General features: G+C 40.2%; 1 protein-coding gene across 6 annotated transcripts in view; it reads left to right on the top strand.

Annotated features, from left to right (window-relative positions):
* Positions 1–21,850, top strand: part of KIF21A (kinesin family member 21A) — a 98,486-nt gene that overhangs the window by 28,163 nt on the left and 48,473 nt on the right. For all 6 annotated transcript variants that reach the window (XM_081957716.1, XM_081957717.1, XM_081957720.1 and 3 more), the window contains exons 2-11: positions 2,312–2,534; positions 3,101–3,283; positions 4,162–4,311; positions 5,924–6,058; positions 7,719–7,886; positions 9,131–9,246; positions 12,224–12,419; positions 14,425–14,614; positions 15,983–16,046; positions 16,895–17,098. In XM_081957716.1, the coding sequence (XP_081813842.1) occupies positions 2,312–2,534; positions 3,101–3,283; positions 4,162–4,311; positions 5,924–6,058; positions 7,719–7,886; positions 9,131–9,246; positions 12,224–12,419; positions 14,425–14,614; positions 15,983–16,046; positions 16,895–17,098 (1,629 nt within the window). The remainder of the gene's footprint in view (positions 1–2,311; positions 2,535–3,100; positions 3,284–4,161; positions 4,312–5,923; positions 6,059–7,718; positions 7,887–9,130; positions 9,247–12,223; positions 12,420–14,424; positions 14,615–15,982; positions 16,047–16,894; positions 17,099–21,850) is intronic.

The raw sequence follows: 21,850 nt of genomic DNA, 5'->3' as shown, positions 1-21,850 counted from the left end.
GAAAACACTCCCAGCTTGCTGGTAGTACAAACCATGACTATGTTTTGTGGAAGAGATTTGCAGAATAGAGATGTCACTTGCAGTTTAAGATTATCCTCATGTTTATATTTGGCTTCCATAATTTAAATTTGTTTTTTTAATGGGCAGGTTGTCAGTATGTTTTGTGATTTGAAATAATTGTTCAAGAATTTGACATAAATGATTTTTCCAGTTTCCTCGTGTATGTTTGGGACAAATGCAGATTTTTGCTTTGCTTGAGTCACCTAAAAGGGATTAATTGGCAATAAGAATTATACATTACTTACAACTATTGTTTTTTTTTGTCATGTAGGGAGTGTAAGGTGGCTTTTGTTTCCAATTGAGTTTGTAGTTTTTAATCAGTTGTCTTTGTTCAAGTTAACATAGCGTATTTACATATATTTTTTTACCATCAAACAGAAAAATACTTGCTTGAAGTTTGCCCACACCAGTTCAATCTTCCACACCCAGCTACACATGTGTATGTGACTGCCCCTCCCCGTGCGTGCGTGCGCGCATGTCTCCCACCATGCTCTTGAGACTTTCCTGAAGCCTGGGGAGGGCAAAAACTGCCACAACGGGCCAACAGGAAGTTTGGGAACTTCCTCTTGGCCCGTTGGGCCTGTTTTTCACCCTCCCCAATCTGCAGCGGCTTTCCTGAAGCTTGGGAAGGGCGAAAATAGCCTCCCCTGGCCCTCCGGAAGGCTGAAAACGGGCTGGCTGGTATGCGTATGCACCTGAGCTGATGACTTGGCTGCCAGAAAATATGGCTCCTTGTGCCACAGGTTCGCCAACATGGCCCTAGACCATTCTGGGCAAATGGCTGCCCAGTCTCTTCTTAAAAACCTTCGGTGACAGAGCACCTCAAACCGCCCAAGGCAAGCTGTTCTACTGGCTAATTGTTATCACTGTCAGAAAATTTCTCCTTAGTTTTACTTTGGTTCTGTCCTTGATTATTTTCCATCCATTGGTTCTTTTTTTGCCTTCTGTTGCTTTGGAAAAGAGGCTCACCCCATCTTCTTTTGGCAACTCATCAAATATTGAACACTGCTATCATGATGTCACCCCTGGTCCTTCTTTTCATTAGACTAGACCCGGAATGGCGAACCTATGGCAAGCGTGCCACAGGTGGCACACGGAGCCATTTGTCAGGTCATGCATGTGTGTGCTGGCCAGCTGACTTCAGCCTTTTTTTAAAGCCATTTTTCACCCTCCCCAGACTCCAGAGGCTTTATAGGAGCCTGGGGAGGGTAAAAACAGCCTCCCCCCACAGGCCCTCCGGAGGCTTCAGGAGCTTCCCTGAAGCCTCCGGAGTGCAAAAACCTGGCCCTGTGGGCAAACTGGAACAGGAACAGACTTCCGGTTTGCTCGTAGTGCCGGTTTAAGCCCTCCGGAGCCTTCAGGACCTTCAGGCGGCTTCCCTAAAGGCTCCTGAGGACTAAAAACGGCCTTACGAACAAACCGGAAGTACGTTCCTGAACTTCCAGTTTGCTTGTAGGGCTGGATTTTGTGTGTGTGTGTTTTCCAGCATAACTCTGGAATGCCTTGAGCAATTTCAACCAAACTTGGTACACAGATGACTTACTCTCTGGAAAAAAATACTGTGCAGGGTAAGACACCCCTAACACCCTTTGGGGTATGTGTTATGTTAAGATACAACCTGTTGTGTCTTAAATGGCTTCTACTGTACTGCCATAAAATGGCTTCTACTGTACAGCGCAGTAGAATTACCATGGCAACAGTTTCACAGTACTCCACAAGGGGGCTCGCTCTGGTAAGAGGGAAAATCCAACATTAGAAATTACATTTGGTACGGACATTTTCCCCCTATAAATAAATTCCCCGGGCAAGACTGGATTAGCAGCTAGTAGTAAATAATTGACTCTGTTAGAGCTGTACCATCTGCATGTATGGTACCAGAAGATTGCATGTGGAATTTTAACGAGAATGAATGGAATTGCAGTGTTCCTTGACAAGTTATTAAAAGACTCCTTAATACTTTTGGGTTTTTTAAAAAAAACGATATTTGTATAAAGGTCATAATATTGCCCTTCTATATATAATGTGTTTTACATTGCATAATGCAGCATTGTTTTGTTTCTAACTCCCCTGCGAAAACTAATTACCAATTCAGAATGTCCCAGGCTTCCTTTTACTTGCTGCAAAGAAGCGATGAATATTTATGTGTTTCCTACCAAGTTTGACATTTTAATAATCGATTATAAAAGATTTTTTAAATATGTAGTTTAATGCAGATGTATTTTTTGTTTTTATCTTTCCTCTCAACAAACAGAATCAGGCCTCAGTTAGCCAAAGAGAAGATAGAAGGGTGTCACATCTGCACATTGGTCACACCTGGTGAACCTCAGGTGTTTCTAGGAAAAGATAAGGCCTTCACTTTCGATTATGTGTTTGATATTGAATCCCAGCAAGAGGACATCTACTTACAATGCATAGAAAAATTGATTGAAGGCTGCTTTGAAGGATATAATGCTACTGTATTTGCTTATGGCCAGGTAAGAATTGAGTAATTTTCTGATAAAATGTTCTCTGCATTAAGAAAGGGAAAATTTGGGTACATTCAGACATATTCAGATTTTTCCAGAGGTGAGAATTACAGATTTTAATTTATAAGAAATTAACAATATACAGAAAATATGTGTGTGTGTACATACACACACATATATACATACGCACAACACACATATGTACGTGTGTGTGTGTGTGTGTATGTATGGATAGATAGATAGATAGATAGATAGATAGATAGATAGATGATAGATAGATAGATAGATAGATAGATAGATAGATAGATAGATGATAGATAGATATGGATATATAAATTTGGGTGTGTATATGTATCTGTCATTTTTTGCTTCTTGAAAATCCATAGCTATTTCTATTGTATTTCTGCGTCTTGAAAAAAAAGTTTCTCAAAGTTTACACGTATAAAATATTTCAGTTATGTTACAGTAAACCTTTTTTTAACCCATACTTTTTAATAGCATTTATGTTTTTAATATTGAAATTCTGGCCTTGGTTTTTCTTCCATAATTATAATGTTTGGTCTTTTTAACTTTAGACAGGAGCTGGTAAGACTTATACAATGGGCACAGGATTTGATGTCAATATAATGGAAGAGGAACAGGGTATTATATCGCGAGCTGTAAAACATCTGTACAAGTGCATTGAAGAGAAAAAGCGTTCAGCTATTCAGCAAGGGCTTCCGCCTCCAGAATTTAAAGTTAATGCTCAATTCTTAGAAGTAAGTCTTTATAATAGAATAGATACTTAAGTATTTGTTTGTAATCATTATCACAGAGCTCCCTGTTGCCGTGTGTGTAAGGAAATAAATTAGATTAATACTTTTATTTATTTTAGTTGGGAAAATAGGAAGGGCATTGAAATTTGGTTCATATTGGGAATCTCTGCATCCTGGAACAGTCTAAAATTATACTGCCGTAAACACAAACTACACAGTGTCCAAACTTCCCATTCCAATAAATCACATAAGATTAGTAAAGTATAATTTAAAGTCAAGAAAAACCTTTGCAATATTGATCAGTAAGGTGTCTCCTCTCTTTATATGCCGAAGAAATAAAACAAGATTTGTCTTGTCTTAAACACGTGCAGTTTTGAAGGGTGTTTCCTTTTTAAATGCCTCTAAATATAGAGTTCAGAATTGACATGCAGAAAGTTCAAATTGCAGTTGTCTAAACTTATACAGCTTCAGACATAGGATTCTCACTTTTTTTGTCAAAGTAGCAATTGGAGTCTGTATGTGTGTGTATCTGAACATGTATACATGCAACACAAACTGAGTTTGATGATTAGATTACATAGTTTGATACCAAGACCCCTGTCTTTGAATTTCAAAGCTTTTCTCTAAACCCTTTAGTCTTCTTTAACTTAAAGGTTTTTTTTTGCATAACAATAAGGCTTTTCTGTCATTTCAATTAATTCAAATTAAATATAATTGTATAATTAAATATAAAAAGCAATACCTTTCTTAGGCTAACTTATACTTCACAGAGTAATCTTCTTAGGAGGCATGTTATGAATGATGCATTTAGTTAGTTAACTCTTGAATTCTGTTAAACAGCTTTCTACTCTTACTGACATCATTTTCCCCTATTGATTTAGCTTTACAATGAAGAAGTACTTGACCTGTTTGATTCAACACGTGATATTGATTCAAAGAACAAAAAGTCAAATATCAAAATCCATGAAGATTCAGCAGGAGGAATTTATACAGTGGGAGTCACAACAAGGACCGTGAACGCAGAATCAGAGGTGCCCTTGTGCAAAATAACACTATTTCTTGAAAACAACGAAAATATTTATAATTATTTATATTTCATTTTTTGTCCTTTCAGGAAATTAAGTCAAGCACACAAAATTGCTTTCATTTTTATCCTTATGTACTAACTTTAGAGTGAGGAGTTATAATTGGCTTAAAGTCACCAAGGGAGTTTCATAACTTTTAGCCCAAAGTCCAGCACTTAGTTGTATTGGTCAAAGCAGTCTTAGTAATATATGTGTTTTTCAAATATATATTCTCTTCTGTTTTGGATACTTTAATTAACTTTTTCCAACTTTGCTCCAGAAATACCAAACTCAAGTTCTGTTATTTCTGCTGCTATGGAGAAATGCAGAACAAAGTAAGATACGATGATAGCTTGCTGTGACAATCTTTTCTGAGCATGTGGGGACTGAGGTGGATTGTACCCTTATTTGCTTTAGCTCTTTTCTGGTTCCCAGGCTGTTGCTGAAGTTACATTAAATATTCAAAGCACAGTTACAGGGAACAGAGAGTGAGAGAGAGGCACTACAAGGGGACATTGTTAGCATACTTGGAGTTACTATAACAACATAAGGTAGCCTTCTATTCACTGGAAACTGATCTATTTTTGCACTCCTGAGATTCCAGTATGTTCTGTGATGCATGGGGGGGTAGCCTTCTTTATAGATCCCTGATAACTAATTATACGGTTCTTTCGATATCTGCTGAGAATATAGGAAAGTTCGCATTACTTTTCACTTTGCTGGCACAGACCTTCTGAAAGTTTGGGAATAGAATGGAAGCAAGTGAATAATGTCAGGGTTCCAAATAGCATCCAAAAGTAAATCAGAGTCCAAGGCAAAGTATTGGTTAAAGTTCCAATTTATTAAGAGAGCCATGTTGGCACATCTGGGAAAACCCGAATCTGAAAGCTTCCCAGTTTTCCCCACCCAGTTGAAAGTTCAAGATCTTGCTCCCACACCCACAAGTCCATCACATGGTCCAATCTCCCACTGCCATGCTGGCAGTTCCACCCATCCAGTTCCGGTCAGATGCCGAGGTGCAAAGACAAAGGATGACCTTGGCTTTCTAGAAAGAATTCTGTTATGGCTATATAGCATCTCACTCTTTACAATCCCCCCTCCCATTTTCCCACAATAGAAAATGCATAGTAGTCTAATAGAAAGTGTGGCAGGCCAAAGATCCAAAAGAAAAGATGGCTGCAGGCCTGACAAATAGGTTACAACAATGTCCATTACATCATTTCAAGGAGTTATCTAAGGTTTGCTTTAGCACAGGGGTGTCAAACTCATGTTATCATGGCAGCATCACATGACATATCAGGACTCCCCCCACCCCCCTTTGCTAAACCAGGCATGCCAGCTTGTGACGCATTGACCTGCGGGCCGTAAGTTTGATAGCCCTACTTTAGCAGATTATGGGAAATAGCAATGGTTTGGAAGGATGCACAATTAAAAACATTGTTCCTAAGAATCTGGAAAAATCAACATAAAAATAATAAGGTTTTAACAATTTCACATTGCTAAACCTAATTGGTTTTGATGGGTGCTTATACCTTTAAAAATGTTAATCAGTGACTCTTTTCCTGCCTGTTTGTTACAGATGATGCAGTGCTTGAAGCTGGGAGCTTTATCTCGAACTACTGCCAGCACACAGATGAATGTCCAGAGCTCACGTTCCCATGCCATCTTCACTATCCACTTATGCCAGACTAGAGTTTGTCCGCCACTGGATGCGGTGGGTATCTAAGGAAGTGGTGGAGTCTTAACTCTAGGAATATCCTTTGCATCCAAATTTAATGAATAAGGAGTTGTTCATTATATAGCATATATTTAATAAGAACTTGCTTGGAATTGTTTTATTTATTAAAACTTCCCATCTCGTACAGAGGTGACTCTAGCTTACAATAATAAAAAAAATCAAGATCAAACAATTTTAATTTCTTTTCTTCCAATCAAGGGCAGTTCACATGCAGCCAATCACTGTGTCCGGTTCTGGTCACCACATTACGAAAAGAATGCTGAGATTATAGAAAGAGAGAGGAGCAAAAAAAAGGAGCTTTCTGAGGGAGATGGAATATAAATAAAGTAAAACAAAGATAATAGGGCCTAGAACAGTGGGTCTCAACCTTCCTAATGCCGTGACCCTTTAATACAGTTCCTCATGTTGTGGTGACCCCCAACCCTAAAATTATTTTATGTTTTCTGTATTTTTTCAAAAATATGTGTTTTCCAATGGTCTTAGGCGATCCCTGTGAAAGGGTCGTTCGACCCCCAAAGGGGTCCTGACCCACAGGTTGAGAACCGCTGGTCTAGAGATTAAACTGTGTGATGAATGGTTAAGGGAACTAGGTATGTGTAGCCTAGTTCATGATAGCTGTCTTCCAGTACTTGAGGAGTAGTGATAAAGAAGAGTGGATTGAACTGTTCTTCGAAGCACCTGCAGGCAGGACGAGAAGTAATGGGTGAAGCCTGTTAAAGAGAGATCCAACCTAAAATTAAGGAGACATTTCCCGACAGTAAGAACAATTAATCAATGGGACAAATTGCCTCCTGGAGTTGTGGCTGATCCATCGCTGGAGGTTTTCAAGAATAGACTGAACAACCATTGTCCAGAATGGTATAAAGCAGTGGTTCTCAACCTTCCCAATGCCGCGACCCCTTAATACAGTTCCACATGTTGTGACTCCCAACCATAAAATTGGTGTCTCGGTTCCTAAGACCATCGAAAATATGTGTTTTCCGATGGTCTTAGGCGACCCCTGTGAAAGGGTCGTTCGACCCCCAAAGGGGTCCCGACCCACAGGTTGAGAACCACTGGTATAAAGTTTCCTGCCTTGAATAAGGGTCTATTTCAGTCCTATCATACTATGATTTTGTCTCTGACAAAGCCCATGTATGGGTTATTTAAAGCAGGGTTGGGTTCCGGCAGAGACTAGTGCCGGTTTGCTTAGGGATGCGCTGCGCATGAGCATACGCTTGATGTGTGCTGTGTGCGCATTCGCAGTACAACTAAAATTGTTCTGTGCATGCGCAGAAGCAAAAAACAAGATGGCGGCACCATAGGCCGGTTCGGGGGTATAGCAGGCCTGGGTCACTTCCAGTTCCAGCGACCCAGGCCGCCAAGCTACTACCGGTTCAGCCGAACTGGTCCGAACTGGTAGGAACCCACCAGTGATTTGAAGTATTCCAAAAGCAGCTTTTCAGGTGCTTTTCGTCTTTCGTTGTCTTAAAAGATTATCACTCCACATGCAGAAATACAATGATCTGTTGATTTTTTTAAAAAATGACGTTTACTTATGTGATCTCTCTGTTGGTATTTTGTGCAGCATGGTTTTAGTATAAATTGATATAATTCTTTTTTTCCACAGTGTAAATGTTTCTGTTTCTTATTGTAGGACAATATGACAGACAACAGAATGATAATGGAGTCCTCTCAGCTGAATGAGTTTGAAACTCTTACCGCTAAGTTTCATTTTGTGGATCTGGCGGGATCAGAACGATTAAAACGTACAGGGGCAACTGGAGAGCGAGCCAAAGAAGGCATATCTATCAATTGTGGACTTGTAAGTTTAAATTCCTGTTCTGCCCTGCTGGTAATCACATTCACATAAGATGATGCAGAAATCTTTAATATAGAGGAGGAGACTTTTTTTTTGCTAAAGTCACCCTGTTGGCTTTCATGCCTAAGGCAGGTGTTGTGGCCTATTGGCCGCTGGCCCCTCCAGCAGCCCAATCAGAGGAGGAGAAGGCGTGCAAATCAGGGCCAGCGTCAAGGCAATCTGAGAGCTCCGAAGGGGTAGAGGAAATGGAGCTGTCAGAGAGAGAGACAGAGGCGGAGCCTGGGCTGTCCATCAGACCTCAGATGGAGAGTCAAGAGCCCTCAGGTCTCTAGGTGGCTGATGAGGAAGAGGAGGAACAGTTGGGCCCAGTGCCTGATGCACGGATGCATAGAAGGCAGAGGAGAGGAGAGCAGTGGAAATCTATGGGCTAATCCTTGGTCTGGAAGAGCCACCTCTGCTAGCGAAGCCCCACCCTAACTCTGTGCGTAAAAGGCAGGGAGCGGAGATGAATAGGTATGGCAGACAACTAGTCATCTCCCTGCTGGACAGACATGTTAGCCTGTGTTGAGAGAGAGACTTTTTGACGAGGTTTCTGGCCCGCCTATTGAATCAATAAATCATTGATTTAAATACAGAGGGCTTGTCGTGTTTGGAGAGCTGGGTCAGAACAGCAGATCTAGAACTTAGAGCCATGATGGTGCCGTGGTTAGAATGTGGTATTGCAGGCTAACTCACTGCTCACCGCCGGAGTTTGATTCTCACCGGCTCAAGGTTGACTCAGCCTTCCATCCTTCCGAGGTGGGTAAAATGAGGACCCAGATTGTTGGGGGCAATAGGCTGCCTCCGTAAACCGCTTAGAGAGGGCTTTAAAAGCACCGTGAAGAGGTATATAGATCTAAGTGCTATTGCTATTTCCTACTCCCCAAAAAACCCCTGAAGCATTTCATTGAAGGACCTTGTCGATTTGTCATGCTGCCTTTCTCCTTTAAACAGTAAACATAATGCAGGATCAGCTGAAACTAAGGTATTCAATTCACGGAAAGCTTCCTGCCCATGAAACAAAATAGACTGCTCTGAAATTTGCAGAGCTGTTGTGTATGGGAAGAGATCCCCCCCTTCCCCCTCACCAAATAAGTTCTTGAGCTACTTTATTTTTTGGCAGTGATGCTTTGATTTCATTTGTGCTTACATATGTTTGTGAAGGGTTGTTTATTTTTCCCTGACCAATGTGATTTTTATATTTTCAGCTTGCATTGGGCAATGTAATAAGCGCACTGGGAGATAAGAGCAAGAAGGTGACTCATGTACCATACAGAGATTCCAAATTAACACGACTATTGCAAGATTCCCTTGGAGGGAATAGGTATGAGCAAGTATTTAATTAAACATATCTTGTTTGAAAGCAAGGATGAAAAAGTTTGATTGACTTGCTGTTGTATATCTGCATTTAAATATTTTTTTGTACTTTAAAGAAATGTTAAATGGCAGAATCCCTTTTATGACCTTGTAAATCATACATTATATAGGCATTTATTTTTAAGAATAAGCAGAAATAAAACTGGTTTTATAGAATACAAATAAATTATTTTCTTTTTTAAAAAAATTACATCTTCCGATGAACATAGAATAATAGAGTTGGAAGGGACCTTGGAGGTCTTCTAGCCGAACCCTCTGCTCAAGCAAGAGACTCTTTGCCATTTCAGACAAATGATTGTCCAGTTTCTTTTTGAAAGCTTCCAATACCTTAGCATTTTTATTTAAGATGGGCAAAGGTAGATAGATGGGCAGATGCCTAATGTTTAATTCCATTACATTTGCAATTAAAGTAGGGCCAGAAAGATATTAAGATTTGTCTTTCTCAATCTCTTACAACTCCTTGTTTTCTATTACTGTTCCCAGGGTTCAACTGTCCCACTTTTTATTTCAGCCCATGGAAAAATCCCTTCTGACCATTCTCCTAATTGTATTTTTTTAGTGTTATAATAGCAGGAGGACATGTAAGCTAGAAAAATAAAGAGCTTGAGTCATATTGTGGTGACTAAAGACACGGTGTATTAATTTCCACATATAATTATCAATGTGAATTTTCAGTAATTAGCAATCTGCATTTAAGTTAACATTTAATAATTGCAGGTTATCACATGCAAAATCATCTCACCATTGGTTATTTGATTTTAATATAATAATGTTGTCTCGGCTGCTCAACAGCAATCAACATGTAGTCTTCAATGGAATTACATCTACCTGGAGGGAAACATGCAGTGGGGTACCTGAAGATTCTGTCTGGGGCCGAGTACTCTTCGACATCTTCATAAATGAGCTAGATGAGGGGATAGAAGGAGAACTCATGAAATTTGCAGCTGACACCAAACTGCAGGGAATAGCCAACACTTTAGAAGATACGCTCAAGATTCAGAAGGATCTTGACAGACTTGAACACTGGGCCTCATCCAACAAAATGCAATTCGGTGGTGAGAAATGTAAGGGTTTACACATAGGCAGGGAATACCAAATTTACAGGTATGAAATATGTGGTACCTGCTCAACAATAGCAAAAGTCAGATATATCTAGGCGTCTTAGTGAATCACCACTTATGTATAAGCCAGCAGTGTGCTGCTGTTGTGAAAAAAGCAAATGCAGTTCGATATTGCGTCAATAGTTTCAACATCATATGATTAGGCTGCACTGGTGAGGCCACACTTGGAATACCACAGTTCTGGTCACCATGATACCAAAAACATATTAAGACCCTCGAAAGAGTTTTTAGAGAAGAGCAACAAGCATGATAAGGGCTCTGAAGGTTAAACTGTGCGATGAACCATTGAAGGAACTAAGCATGTCTAGTCTAACAAAGAGAAAGACTAGGAGGACATGATAACTGTCTTCCAAATCTTGGGTTATCATAGAAAAGAGAGGGTTGACCTATTTTCTAAAGAAGGGTCTCCAACCCCCAGTCCGTGCACCGGTACCAGTCCACGGCCAGTTGGGAACCAGCCTGTACAAGCAGCAGGCAAGCACACAAAGCTTTATTTGTGTATGTGCAGGATTAGGTAGCACATATGAAACCATCCCTCCTTGCCGGTCCATGAAACCAGAAAGGGTGGAGACTGTTGCTATAAAGCCTCAGAGGTAAGGACAAGAAGAAATGGAGGGAAAAACATTGAAGAGAGATCCAACCTAGAACTAAGGAGAAATTTTCTGACAGTGAGAACACTTAGGGCAGGGGTTTCAAACTCAAGGCCCAAGGGTTGGATCCAGCCCACTGGGTGCTTAGGTCTGGTCTGTGCAGCCACCCTGGAAATAGCGAAGGACTAGCCATGGTGCCTCTGCCAGTGAAACCGGAGCTCAGGTGTCAAACTGGCGGCCCACGAGCCACATGAGTCGCACGCTAGCCGCTACCACCCCTGGTTTAGCGAAAGGGGAGGGGTTTCACTGGCAGATGTTTGCAGGAGGCCATCGCAGCCGAAACGGAGCTTGGGAGCCCATTTTCACTGGCAGAGTGCTCGGGCTCACCCCTGACACAAGTGACATAATGCTGGCCACGCCCACCCTGGGCCCCAAGGCCAAACACAACTCAGATGTGGCCCTCAACGAAATCGAGTTTGACACCCGTGACTTAGGGGAAGGGTTTATCTCCTGGAATTGTGGTGCACCATCATGGGAAGTTTTCAAGAAGAGACTACACTGCTATTTGTCTGGAATAGTATAGAGACTCCTATTTTATTAGGGCAGGGGGTTGGACTAAAAGACTTCCAAGGTCTATTATTCTATGTTCTGTGTTCTAAGTTTCTTGCACAAAAATTACCTTTGAAATATTTGAGTGAATGTAATATTGGCCTACTAGCTGTGAGGCTATCTAGCTGATAATTGTGTTTTTATGAGCACTACATCTCTGCATGTGCACTTTAATCGGTTATTCTGCCCTTTTAACATGCTATTTAAAATGCCAACAAATAACAAAATTCTGGAGAGGGGAATTCTCCAGAAATTCTACACTTTTCAGCCAAAATGGCTTTTGGCACTCAAATACTTTTTACATTTTGTTGAGAAAATGCATCCATGATTTTGTTTATATATGAAATCTAAACTTACTGGAACAATTGCAGAGACATTGTGAATGTGTTATTCCTGACTTGCCATCAGTTCTGAAATATGTAATTATGATCACTTTGTACCGTAGCCTAGTTACAAAATGGCAGAGATTTCGGTCAAGATTTGGTCTCTCCTATCAAGGTCTTGTAATTCAGCTTTTGTTTATTAGTGCTTGGCAAGCAATGTGTTTTTAATTACTTTAACAGTTGTTTCCAAATGATGAACGGCCGCTCTTTTTCACCTCCAGCCAAACAGTCATGATAGCTTGTATAAGCCCTTCCGACAGAGACTTCATGGAAACGTTGAACACCTTAAAGTATGCCAACCGAGCAAGAAATATCAAGAATAAAGTGATGGTTAATCAGGACAGGGCCAGTCAGCAGATTAATGCTCTGCGGAGTGAGATAACTCGGTTGCAGTTGGAACTCATGGAATATAAAACGGTAACATTTATTGGGATCTGTTCCCTTTTTTTTTTAAAAAAAAAAAAGCAAATTTATTATAATTACCTTTGCTGTAATGCAATGTGAATAATTGCACTTTGAAACGCCTCACTTGTCCACCTCCCTCTGCCTCAAGTGCCAGAGTGAGTTGCCTTAAGACGGGCAGACAGGTTTACCCAGCACATTCTATTGCACCTTTCACCTTTGAATCCACGGTCATCTTCTTTATAATTCTAATTCGTTCATCTTCCTATCTGTTAAAAGGCCCAAGATGCAAGGAAGGAAAGAACGTTTACAATTCACAGCTAGTTGAAATAAAAGCAGAGATAGTCCCATGTTTAGCAGCTTCTTTGTTTAGAGACTATTTGCTTGACATTTTGCTTGATATTTTAAAAAAATTTTTAAATGACTTATTTTAAAGTTGCCAGGGCTGAAAAACACTAGGCTGTAGCCAGGGGTGGGCTTCAAAATTTTTAGCAAGGGGTTCTCTGCTCGGTTGCTGGGTGGGCGTGACCATGCTGGGCGTGGCCTAGTCGGCCTCCTGCACCGGGGGGGGGGGGGGGAGATATTTTTCTTCAAGCCTCCGGGAGGGTGAAAACAGCCTCCCCAGGCTTCCTGAACTTCCAGTAGGCCCGTTTTTCGCCCTCCCTGAGCCTTCACACGTTTCCTGCAGTTAGCTGCAATCAAAACTGGCCACATGGGGTCTCCGGGGAGGGGAGGAGCGGGGTGGGCGGGGCAAGCCAGGAGTGGGATTTGCACAGAAACTTAGCTAGAGGTTTTCCCAAACCTCTGTGAACCCCCAGCAGCTCACCCCTGGCTGTAGTGATGAATCTTGAAAGCTAGATGGCACTTTCAAGATTAAGACACTTGAGATTTAATTTTTATTATTATTATTTATTTTTATTTATTATTTTATTAAATTTGTTAGCCGCTCCCTTGCCACAAAGGGACTCGGGGCGGCGTACAATAAATAAAAACACATATTATAAAATTACACATTGTACGGAGGAGGTATAAAACACAATACAATATTATAATAACAGAAATATTAAAATAAGTTAAATTAAAACCCCAATAGAAATTACAAGTTTAAAAATTGCCAGGAGGAATAAAATGGAGCTATGGTTTAGCCAGGCCTGCTAGTTGAAAAAGGTGGGTCTTGAGTTTTGAACGGAAGGAGCGGAGGTCGGTGGTAATCCTAATATCCGGGGGGAGGTCATTCCAGAGGGCTGGGCCCATCACAGAGAAGGCCCTACTCCTGGGCGCCGCCCTCTGGCACTGCTTAGTGGACGGCACCCGGAGAAGTCCCTCTCTGTGAGAGCGGATTGGTCGTAGGGATGTATGGGGCAGGATGCGATCCCGCATGTAGCTAGGTCTTTTTGTAGCTAGCTATTTTTGAATATATCCAGTCAAAGTCAATATAATCTGTGGAATCCTTGGTGTACTTTGAGCTTGGTTGGTTAGTTGTAGACTTTGCAAATGAGCAGTCAAATCCAAAGAGCACCAAAGATTCCACATGTCAATCCTGAAATATGCATGTTCTTTTCTCTTTAGAACAGTATCATCCAAAACGGGTGTCAAACTCGCAACAACACATTGTCATGTGACGTATTGCAACTTGCTTGGCAGGAAATTGCATATTATAGTCATGTGAGATCCTCACTTAACAACCCCAAATTCTTACTCAAGGATGGAAATAGGACGGCCCAAATTGCCATTGCTAAGCAATGCAGTCATACGATGTTGTGGTTTATACTTGCATAGCTTAGTGAATGGAAATTCTGATACCAATTGCTATTGTTAAGTGAGATATTTCCATATCATGTAAGGATATTTGAGCACATTTGAAGCATATATGAAACACTTCAATATGATTTTATTCCAGACAAACTATAATTCGGTGTTCAGAACTAGCTAAGATGCTACCTTGACAGTGTTCCTGTTTTTCAGAAGAGATCTTGTTAAGATTAGGGCAAAGACATTGCTTTCTTTTTTCTTTTTAAAGGGTAAAAAGATTATTGATGAGGAAGGTGTGGAAAGTATTAACGACATGTTTCATGAAAACGCCATGCTGCAAACAGAGAACAACAATCTGCGAGTTAGGATAAAGGCAATGCAAGAGACTATAGAAGCTTTGAGCGCTCGAATCACACAGCTTGCCAGTGATCAAGCCAACCAGGTCCTTGCAAGAGCAGGTAATGTGTACTTTTATCTCTTAAATTGCTGTACGAATTAAGGTCTGTAAGAAGTTCTGGCGGGTTTGCTAGAAAAAGGGGGGGAGATCCAAATGCACAGATACAGAATAGGCGGTACCTGGCTCAAGACCTAGTAACCCTGATAGGGATGTAGATGTCCTAATGGACCCTCACCTAAGTATGAGCCAGCAGTATGTAGCAGCTACCAAAAGAGCCAACGCTGACCTGGGCTGCCCCAACAGAGGGATAGTATCAAGATCATGTGAAGTGATAACACTACTGTCAGGCCTGCAGCCATCTTTTCTTTTGGGTCTTTGGCCTGCCACACTTTCTATTATTCTGCTATGCATTTCCTATCGTGGGAAAATGGGAAGGGGGATTGTAAGGAGTGAGATGCTATATAGCCATAACAACATTCTTTCTAGAAAGCCAAGGTCATCCTTTGTCTTTGCACTTCTGCACGTGGCTGGAACGGGATGGCTGGAACTGCCAGCATGGCAGTGGGAGATTGGACCATGGGATGGACTTGTGGGTGTGGGGGCAAGATCTTGAACTTTCAACTAGGTGGGAAAAACAGGGAAGCTTTCAGATCCGGGGTTTTCCCAGATGTGCCAACATGGCTCTCTTAATAAATTGGAACTTTAACCAATACTTTGCCTTATAGTTATAGTTTATTAAATTTATAAACCGTCCCCTCTCCTGGACTCTGATTTATTTTTGGATGCTATTTGGAACCCTGACAACTACTTTATACTGCACTGGTGAGGCCACACTTGGAATGCCGCATCCAATTCTGGTTATTGTGGTATGTTGAGACCCTAGAAAGGGTACAGAGAAGAGCAACGGAGATGATAAGGACCCTGGTGGCTAAATTGTATGATGGACAGTTGAGGGAATTATTTATGTCTAGCCTATCAAACAGAAGGATTAAGGGGTATGTGATAATTGTCTTCTAGTACTTGAGGGGCTGTCACAGTGAAGGGGAGATTGACTTATTTTCCAAAGCACCAGAGGGCAGGACAAGAAGCAATGGGTGGAAGCTTGCTAAAGAGAGATCCAACCTAGAAGTATTTTTCTGACAATGAGAATAATTAATCAAAGGAATAATTTGCTTCCCAGAATTGTGGGTGCTCAGTCACTGGAGGTTTTCAAAAATAGATTGGACAACCATTGGATGGCGTAAGGATGCTGCCTTGAGCTGGGGCTGAACTGCAAGACCTCCAAGGTCCCTTCAAACCCAGTGATTCTGTGAAACTTCAGACTGGTTTATTTAAATGTTTTGATATCCTTGTGCAAGTACAGTACATTTAAAAGCCATGTAGTTTGTGTCCATCTAGTATTAAATTTAACTCAATCTTGTTCTTACAGGAGAGGGCAATGAAGAAATCAGTAATATGATTCATAACTACATCAAAGAAATTGAGGATCTCAGGTAGTATTCTGCTATTATTATAATTTTGCCCTGGTTGTGTATGATTAGAATATAAAGGATTGTAGCTATTTTTTTATTTTTGAGACAGTGTCTTCAATGACTCCAGCTCCTGGATGACAAGTTCCAGAGTTCACAGCCAGTATGGCTTCTTTTTCATTGGGAGGGCATAATATTTGAACCCAGACAAATTGTGGCAGTCTCAACTCTTGTTTATGAAGTAGGCTGATTTATTTAATAATCTGTGGTTAGTAAGATATAGTATATATTGTAACATTAAACAATAGTTGATTCAATTTTTCAATCTCTTCCATATAATTAAATTAAATTAAAATAAAATAAATTACTGGAGTTCTCATATCTCACCAAGCCATTGCTTGTTTGAACCAGCTTTTATAAGTTCAATACATTAGTCATTATTTCTGATTTGCTTCTCTTTCTGGGAGTGCAAAATCAAATCAGGAATAAACAGGGAAATGCATCATGCCAAGATTGCAGTCAGTAATCCAGGGAAAACAATAGTTTTGCATTATGGTTTACTCATCTAAAAAACTTTATCCACTAACCTAATTTTCTCATCCTGATGAACAAAAAGCTTACAAACACTATACAATTAGCTTGTCCATATTCTTGTAAGAATATGGTATGAAAAAGAAAAGTGTGCTTTGTTAAAATGTTATACAATGATGAAAATATTATTGTGACTATTGTTTGCAATTCCATGTGCCTCTTTTTGCATTTATGTGAACAAATGGCTTAGAATTTTGAATAAGCCATTGCATTCTTAATTAGTTAGTTTTATATTTGAGTTTTTCTTCTGCCTTCTTCTCAATATATTTTTCTTCTTCAAGAGCTAAGCTACTCGAAAGCGAAGCAGTGAATGAAAACCTTCGGCGCAACTTGTCAAGAGCTTCAACAAGGTCAACATACTTCGGTGGACCCTCAGCATTTTCTGCTTCGATGCTTCCCTCTGATAAGGAGACGATTGAAATCCTGGATATGGCTAAAAAAGATTTAGAAAAACTGAAGAAGAAGGAAAAGAAGAAGAAAAAGAGGTAGAAGTCAAGGCTGACCATTGAGTGCTTCTTAACTAGCTGTCATCTTTAATTGGATTATTGAATATATGGATCCTGCCATACATCTTGCAATCAAGCGAGGGCTTTACTTTATGATGAGTAATACAATGAGTCTGGTGCACAATTCTTATTTATAAGACAATGGCGAATAACGTTCTTGAAGTTGCATTTAAATCAGGACAACTTCTTTCAATTTAAATTTGAAAATAAAATACATAACACTGCACAGGATAAATTTGCATAGGATGCTTACCTAGTTTGTGGTGAAGTGTATCATGGGAACCCATCCAGTATAGTTAGTTTATGGTTGAGTCTTGTGAACCCAGGCAGTTGGTCTAATTCGGTTAATAGTTGTTAAGTACATCATGGAGTCAAGGGACTTAGTTGGGAAGACGCTAAGCTTGTCAATCAGAAAGGTCGGCAGCTTGGCGGTTCGAATCCCTAGCACCGCGTAATGGAGTGAGCTCCCGTTACTTGATCCAGCTTCTGCCAACCTAGCAGTTCGAAAACACATAAAAATGAAAGTAGAAAAATAAGAACCACCTTTGGTGGGAAGATAACAGCGCTCCATGCGCCTTCGGTTTTGTGTCATGTTGATTACATGATCATGGAGACGTCTTCAGACAGTGCTGGCTCTTCGACTTTCATACGGAGATGAGTACCGCACCCTAGTGTCGGGAACGACTAGCACATATGTGCGAAGGGAACCTTTACCTTTATCATGGAGTACTGTAATTTATCAGGGAATCACAACATAACTTGTATGCTAGATTTACACACTGATTTGGGTAGCTATTAAGAGTTTCCTTTAATGTTGAGAGTGGGTTATTTTATTTTTTTCATATTCCGCTTATACCTGTCTTGCTGTGTCATTCATTTCATACTACTTTATGTTTTTATTATTTTGCCATTCCATAACATCTTAAAAACAAATGATCTTATACTGAATTATTATGTAATCAGGGGTGCATCTTATACACTGAATACAGCATTTTTGGCTTCCCCTTCACCAAAATGGCGATGCATAGCCTTTAGGAGACTTCCAGAGTGCTCCTGTGAGCAGGGGAGGGCAGAAATGAGTGAAAAATGGTCCGTTTTTTGCTTGTTTTGGGCCCCCCAGTCCCCAGGGACACCCTATAAGCCTCCTAAAGGCTATGCAAGCCCTTTTTTTGGACAAAAAACGGGCCCATTTTTGTGATAAACGGACCATTTTCTGCTTGTTTTTGCCCGCCTAGCCCTCCGGAGCACTCTATAAGCCTCTTAAATGTTATTCATGCCCTTTTTTTGACAAAAAACTACCCCGTTTTTGTGAAAAACAGGCCGTTTTGGGGAGGTCTGCAGAGTGCAAATTTTTTTAAAAATTTGCTTCTTCAAAATTTTGACGTGTCTTATACTCCGAAAAATACGGTATGCATAAATACCGATTTATCAAGAGTATATAATTTTTTCTTATCAACTGAGAGCCACTCTTAGCTTTTGAATTATGCTTGAAGGGGCTTCTTTTCCAAAAGTGGCCCTAGAACAAACACTAAACTTGATTTCATTTTATTTACACTCATAGTGAATTAAATGTGACTAGGACTTTCTCTGGGCTCTCAGGATTTGGTAGAAACTCAACACAGAACACTGTTGCAGATTTTTTCCCCCTTTTGTTCAAACAATGAGATGTTAAAAACAAATATTTCTTTAGCCTTTAGTTTTGATATCCCAGCTATATTCTGTAACATGAGTGTTACAGAATATATTATGTATTCTCCCCATTCTGAGTTAATAATGGATGCAATTTTTTTCTGATTAATATTTTATACCCTGTTTTTTTACCCAGATATTTATGTGCTGTATAATGTTAGCATAATGTATCTGTCCGTTGCTCTTTATCTTGATTCTATCAACTTCCTAATTTAGAACTTAAAAAGGTCCTTGCATATATTGATGGCAATTTGCTCTCTGCCAGTCAGGCTGCCGCTTGCTTATTTCTAAGTGGATAAAACCTTTAATCCTCTTTCATTCTTTGAGGGATCATCTGCCCAGTGTAGACTACGTCTTATGATGCTCTTTGAATTTTCAGAACACTTCTCTGGACCGTGCCCCAAAACTCTTTGGCAGTCTCCTCCATGTTTGCCTTCAAACTGATGCATATTCAGAAGGATAAACAGTCCCAATACAATTCAGGTTTATGAGCTCACATCTTTAGTTATCAAAACCATAAATCTTCAGTAGCTCTTCCCTAGAGCCGTGATGGCGAACCTATGGCACGAGTGCCAGAGATGGCACGCAGCACCCTCTCTGGGGGTACCCCAGCTGTCGCCCCAGCTCAGCTCCAGAACGCATGTGCACATGCCTCCCGCTAGCTAGTTAGTTTTCAGTTCTCTGCTGCGAATGCGTGGTGGGCAGGGCGCATGTGAGGGGCCCATGCATGCATGCACGGGGTGGGGCGTATGTGGGGGACTGCATGCGCATTGCATTTGGGGGATTTGGACACACACACAAACACTTTGGGCACTTGGTCCAGAAAAGGTTAGCCATTACTGGTCTAGAATAATATTTGTCTCAACCATTACACCTCTGTCCTATCTCTTCCCATTACTCATTCCCCATAGTTCTTCTGATAATTTAAGACTATACTTCTGCTGCCATCTCAGCATCTGCAGCTATCTTTTCTTTCCACCTCATGGGGAACACTTCCAGTGAGAAACTAAACTATGCTTTACTTCCAGATTGTTCTTATAAAAATTAGGCCAACACATTTTGGGGGGGATTTTGCATAGATATGCAAGTAGCTAGGAGGAAACCATAGCTAAATGCAACTGTCATGATAATAAATTAATAGGATTACCATCTAGCACTGTTGTCTGAAACCAATTGTTCCCAAAATGGGAATATTCTATTCCTCTGAAACTTCCTGTAATTAGTTTTTTTGCATCCCTTCTGTCCAATTATATATTTAGTACTTCCAATTTTGATAGCAATTTTTGGGAAAATTCAAGGGCATATAGTACTTTAAGATGCCAGTTACTTTTTCTCTGGTCTTATGTGTAGATGGTCATCTTTCCATTTACAGTCAATGTAATTGACTCTGATTCTCTTCCATTTAGTTGTGTCTGGTTGTGTTTGATTCTCAAGATCATGCTGTTTTCTCAGCAAGGTTTTTCAGATATGGTTTGCCATAGCCTCCTTCCTAAGGCTGTGAAAAAGTGATTAGTCAAAGGTCACCCAGCTGGCTTTATGCCTAAGGTGGGACTAGAACTCACATCACGAAACATCGTATGACGGCAGCGTGACGCGGTCAGTTTGATACGCGTGTCATAGATTTTTAAGATCAGCCAAACTGGAGTAGGTGATATTATCTGCAAAAGGCTTTTAAGCAATATTTACCCACAAATAAAATAAGGCTTTTATGTTTCTTCAGTGAAATAATTATCTTCTATATTAAAATGGATGATTTATGGATTTGGCAAATTAGTTACCAAATTCTTATTAACCAAATTCTTCTACTAACTTAACATAATTTGGGAGTTGCCTTTATTTGCTGTGTATTTCAGTAACGTCTTCATCTCAGTGCCATATTTCAGCATAAACCATATTCTGCAATCATTTCTAAGCATTCCTCATTCCTTTCTTCCTTTCTCTCTCTCTCTCTCTCTCTTTTTGCTTCTGAAATTTTTCTTTCAAGGAATAATTGACATACTGAATTATAAAACATTATTGTACTATGGCAAAATATAAACAGTTGACTTTCTCATGGAATATATTTTAAAAATATGTTGTGTTTCATTTAGAGCAGAGGTGTCAAATTCTATTTCATTGATGGCTACATTAGGGTACTGTTTGACCTGGGAGGGGGACATGGCCAGGTGGGTGTGGTCAGCATGATGTCATTTGTGTCGGGGGGGGTGCCTCTACCAGCGGAAACAGGCTCCTTAGCTCCATTTTCGGCTACGAAGGCTTCCTGCAATCCTCTGCCAGTGAAAACAGAGCTCCATTTTTGCTGGCAGAGGCACTGCGGGCTGGTCCTTCGCTATTTCCAAGGCAGCCCCACGGGTCATATCTAAGCCTCTGCGGGCCAGAGCCGCCCCCCCCCCCGGGCCTTCAGTTTGACACTCCTGGTTTAGAGGCTCAAGCTTTTCTGAAGTTTTTCTCCTAGAGATACTTTTGTTTCTTCTATATTGACATAATGGAATTATAATTAAGTAAGCATTTCTGCAAGGAGCAAAAGGGAACATTGTATTCAGAGCACGTTAAAAACAAATTTTACAACTTTTCTCTTAACACCTGTCTTCTAATAGGGTGGTTCTTGTACTGCTAAAATGGTAAACCATCATTTTAGTAGTATGTCTCTGCAGCCTGATGATGTTTTTAAAAAGTCCTTGATTCATGTTAAAATTATTTGCTGATCTGTGGAAAACAAATGGTTAGAAAGAGTAGGAAGGGGAAAGAAACGAATTCATCTTTGCATCTCCAATCCAATTCAGGAATTATAATGTACTTTTTTTTTTTAGATGCTTGCAAAAATGTAAAGTACACACCAGAATATTGAAGTAACATTCAAAAGCATAATCTGGATAAAACTATTTGCAAAAAATAGGATCTTAGAAGATGAGTTGCTTTCGGTTTTTTATTTTGAAAAAAAAACAAACTAACTACAAACTTATATGGAAAATAAGTGGGAGTTAATTTAAGCTTGAATAAATTAAAAATGATTGAACTGAATTTGACACATCAGAAAGCTTA

This window comes from Natrix helvetica (assembly GCF_964273705.1).
Source record: "Natrix helvetica genome assembly, chromosome: 6".
NCBI lineage: Eukaryota > Metazoa > Chordata > Lepidosauria > Squamata > Natricidae > Natrix > Natrix helvetica.
This window is presented reverse-complemented; position numbering and strand designations above follow the sequence as displayed.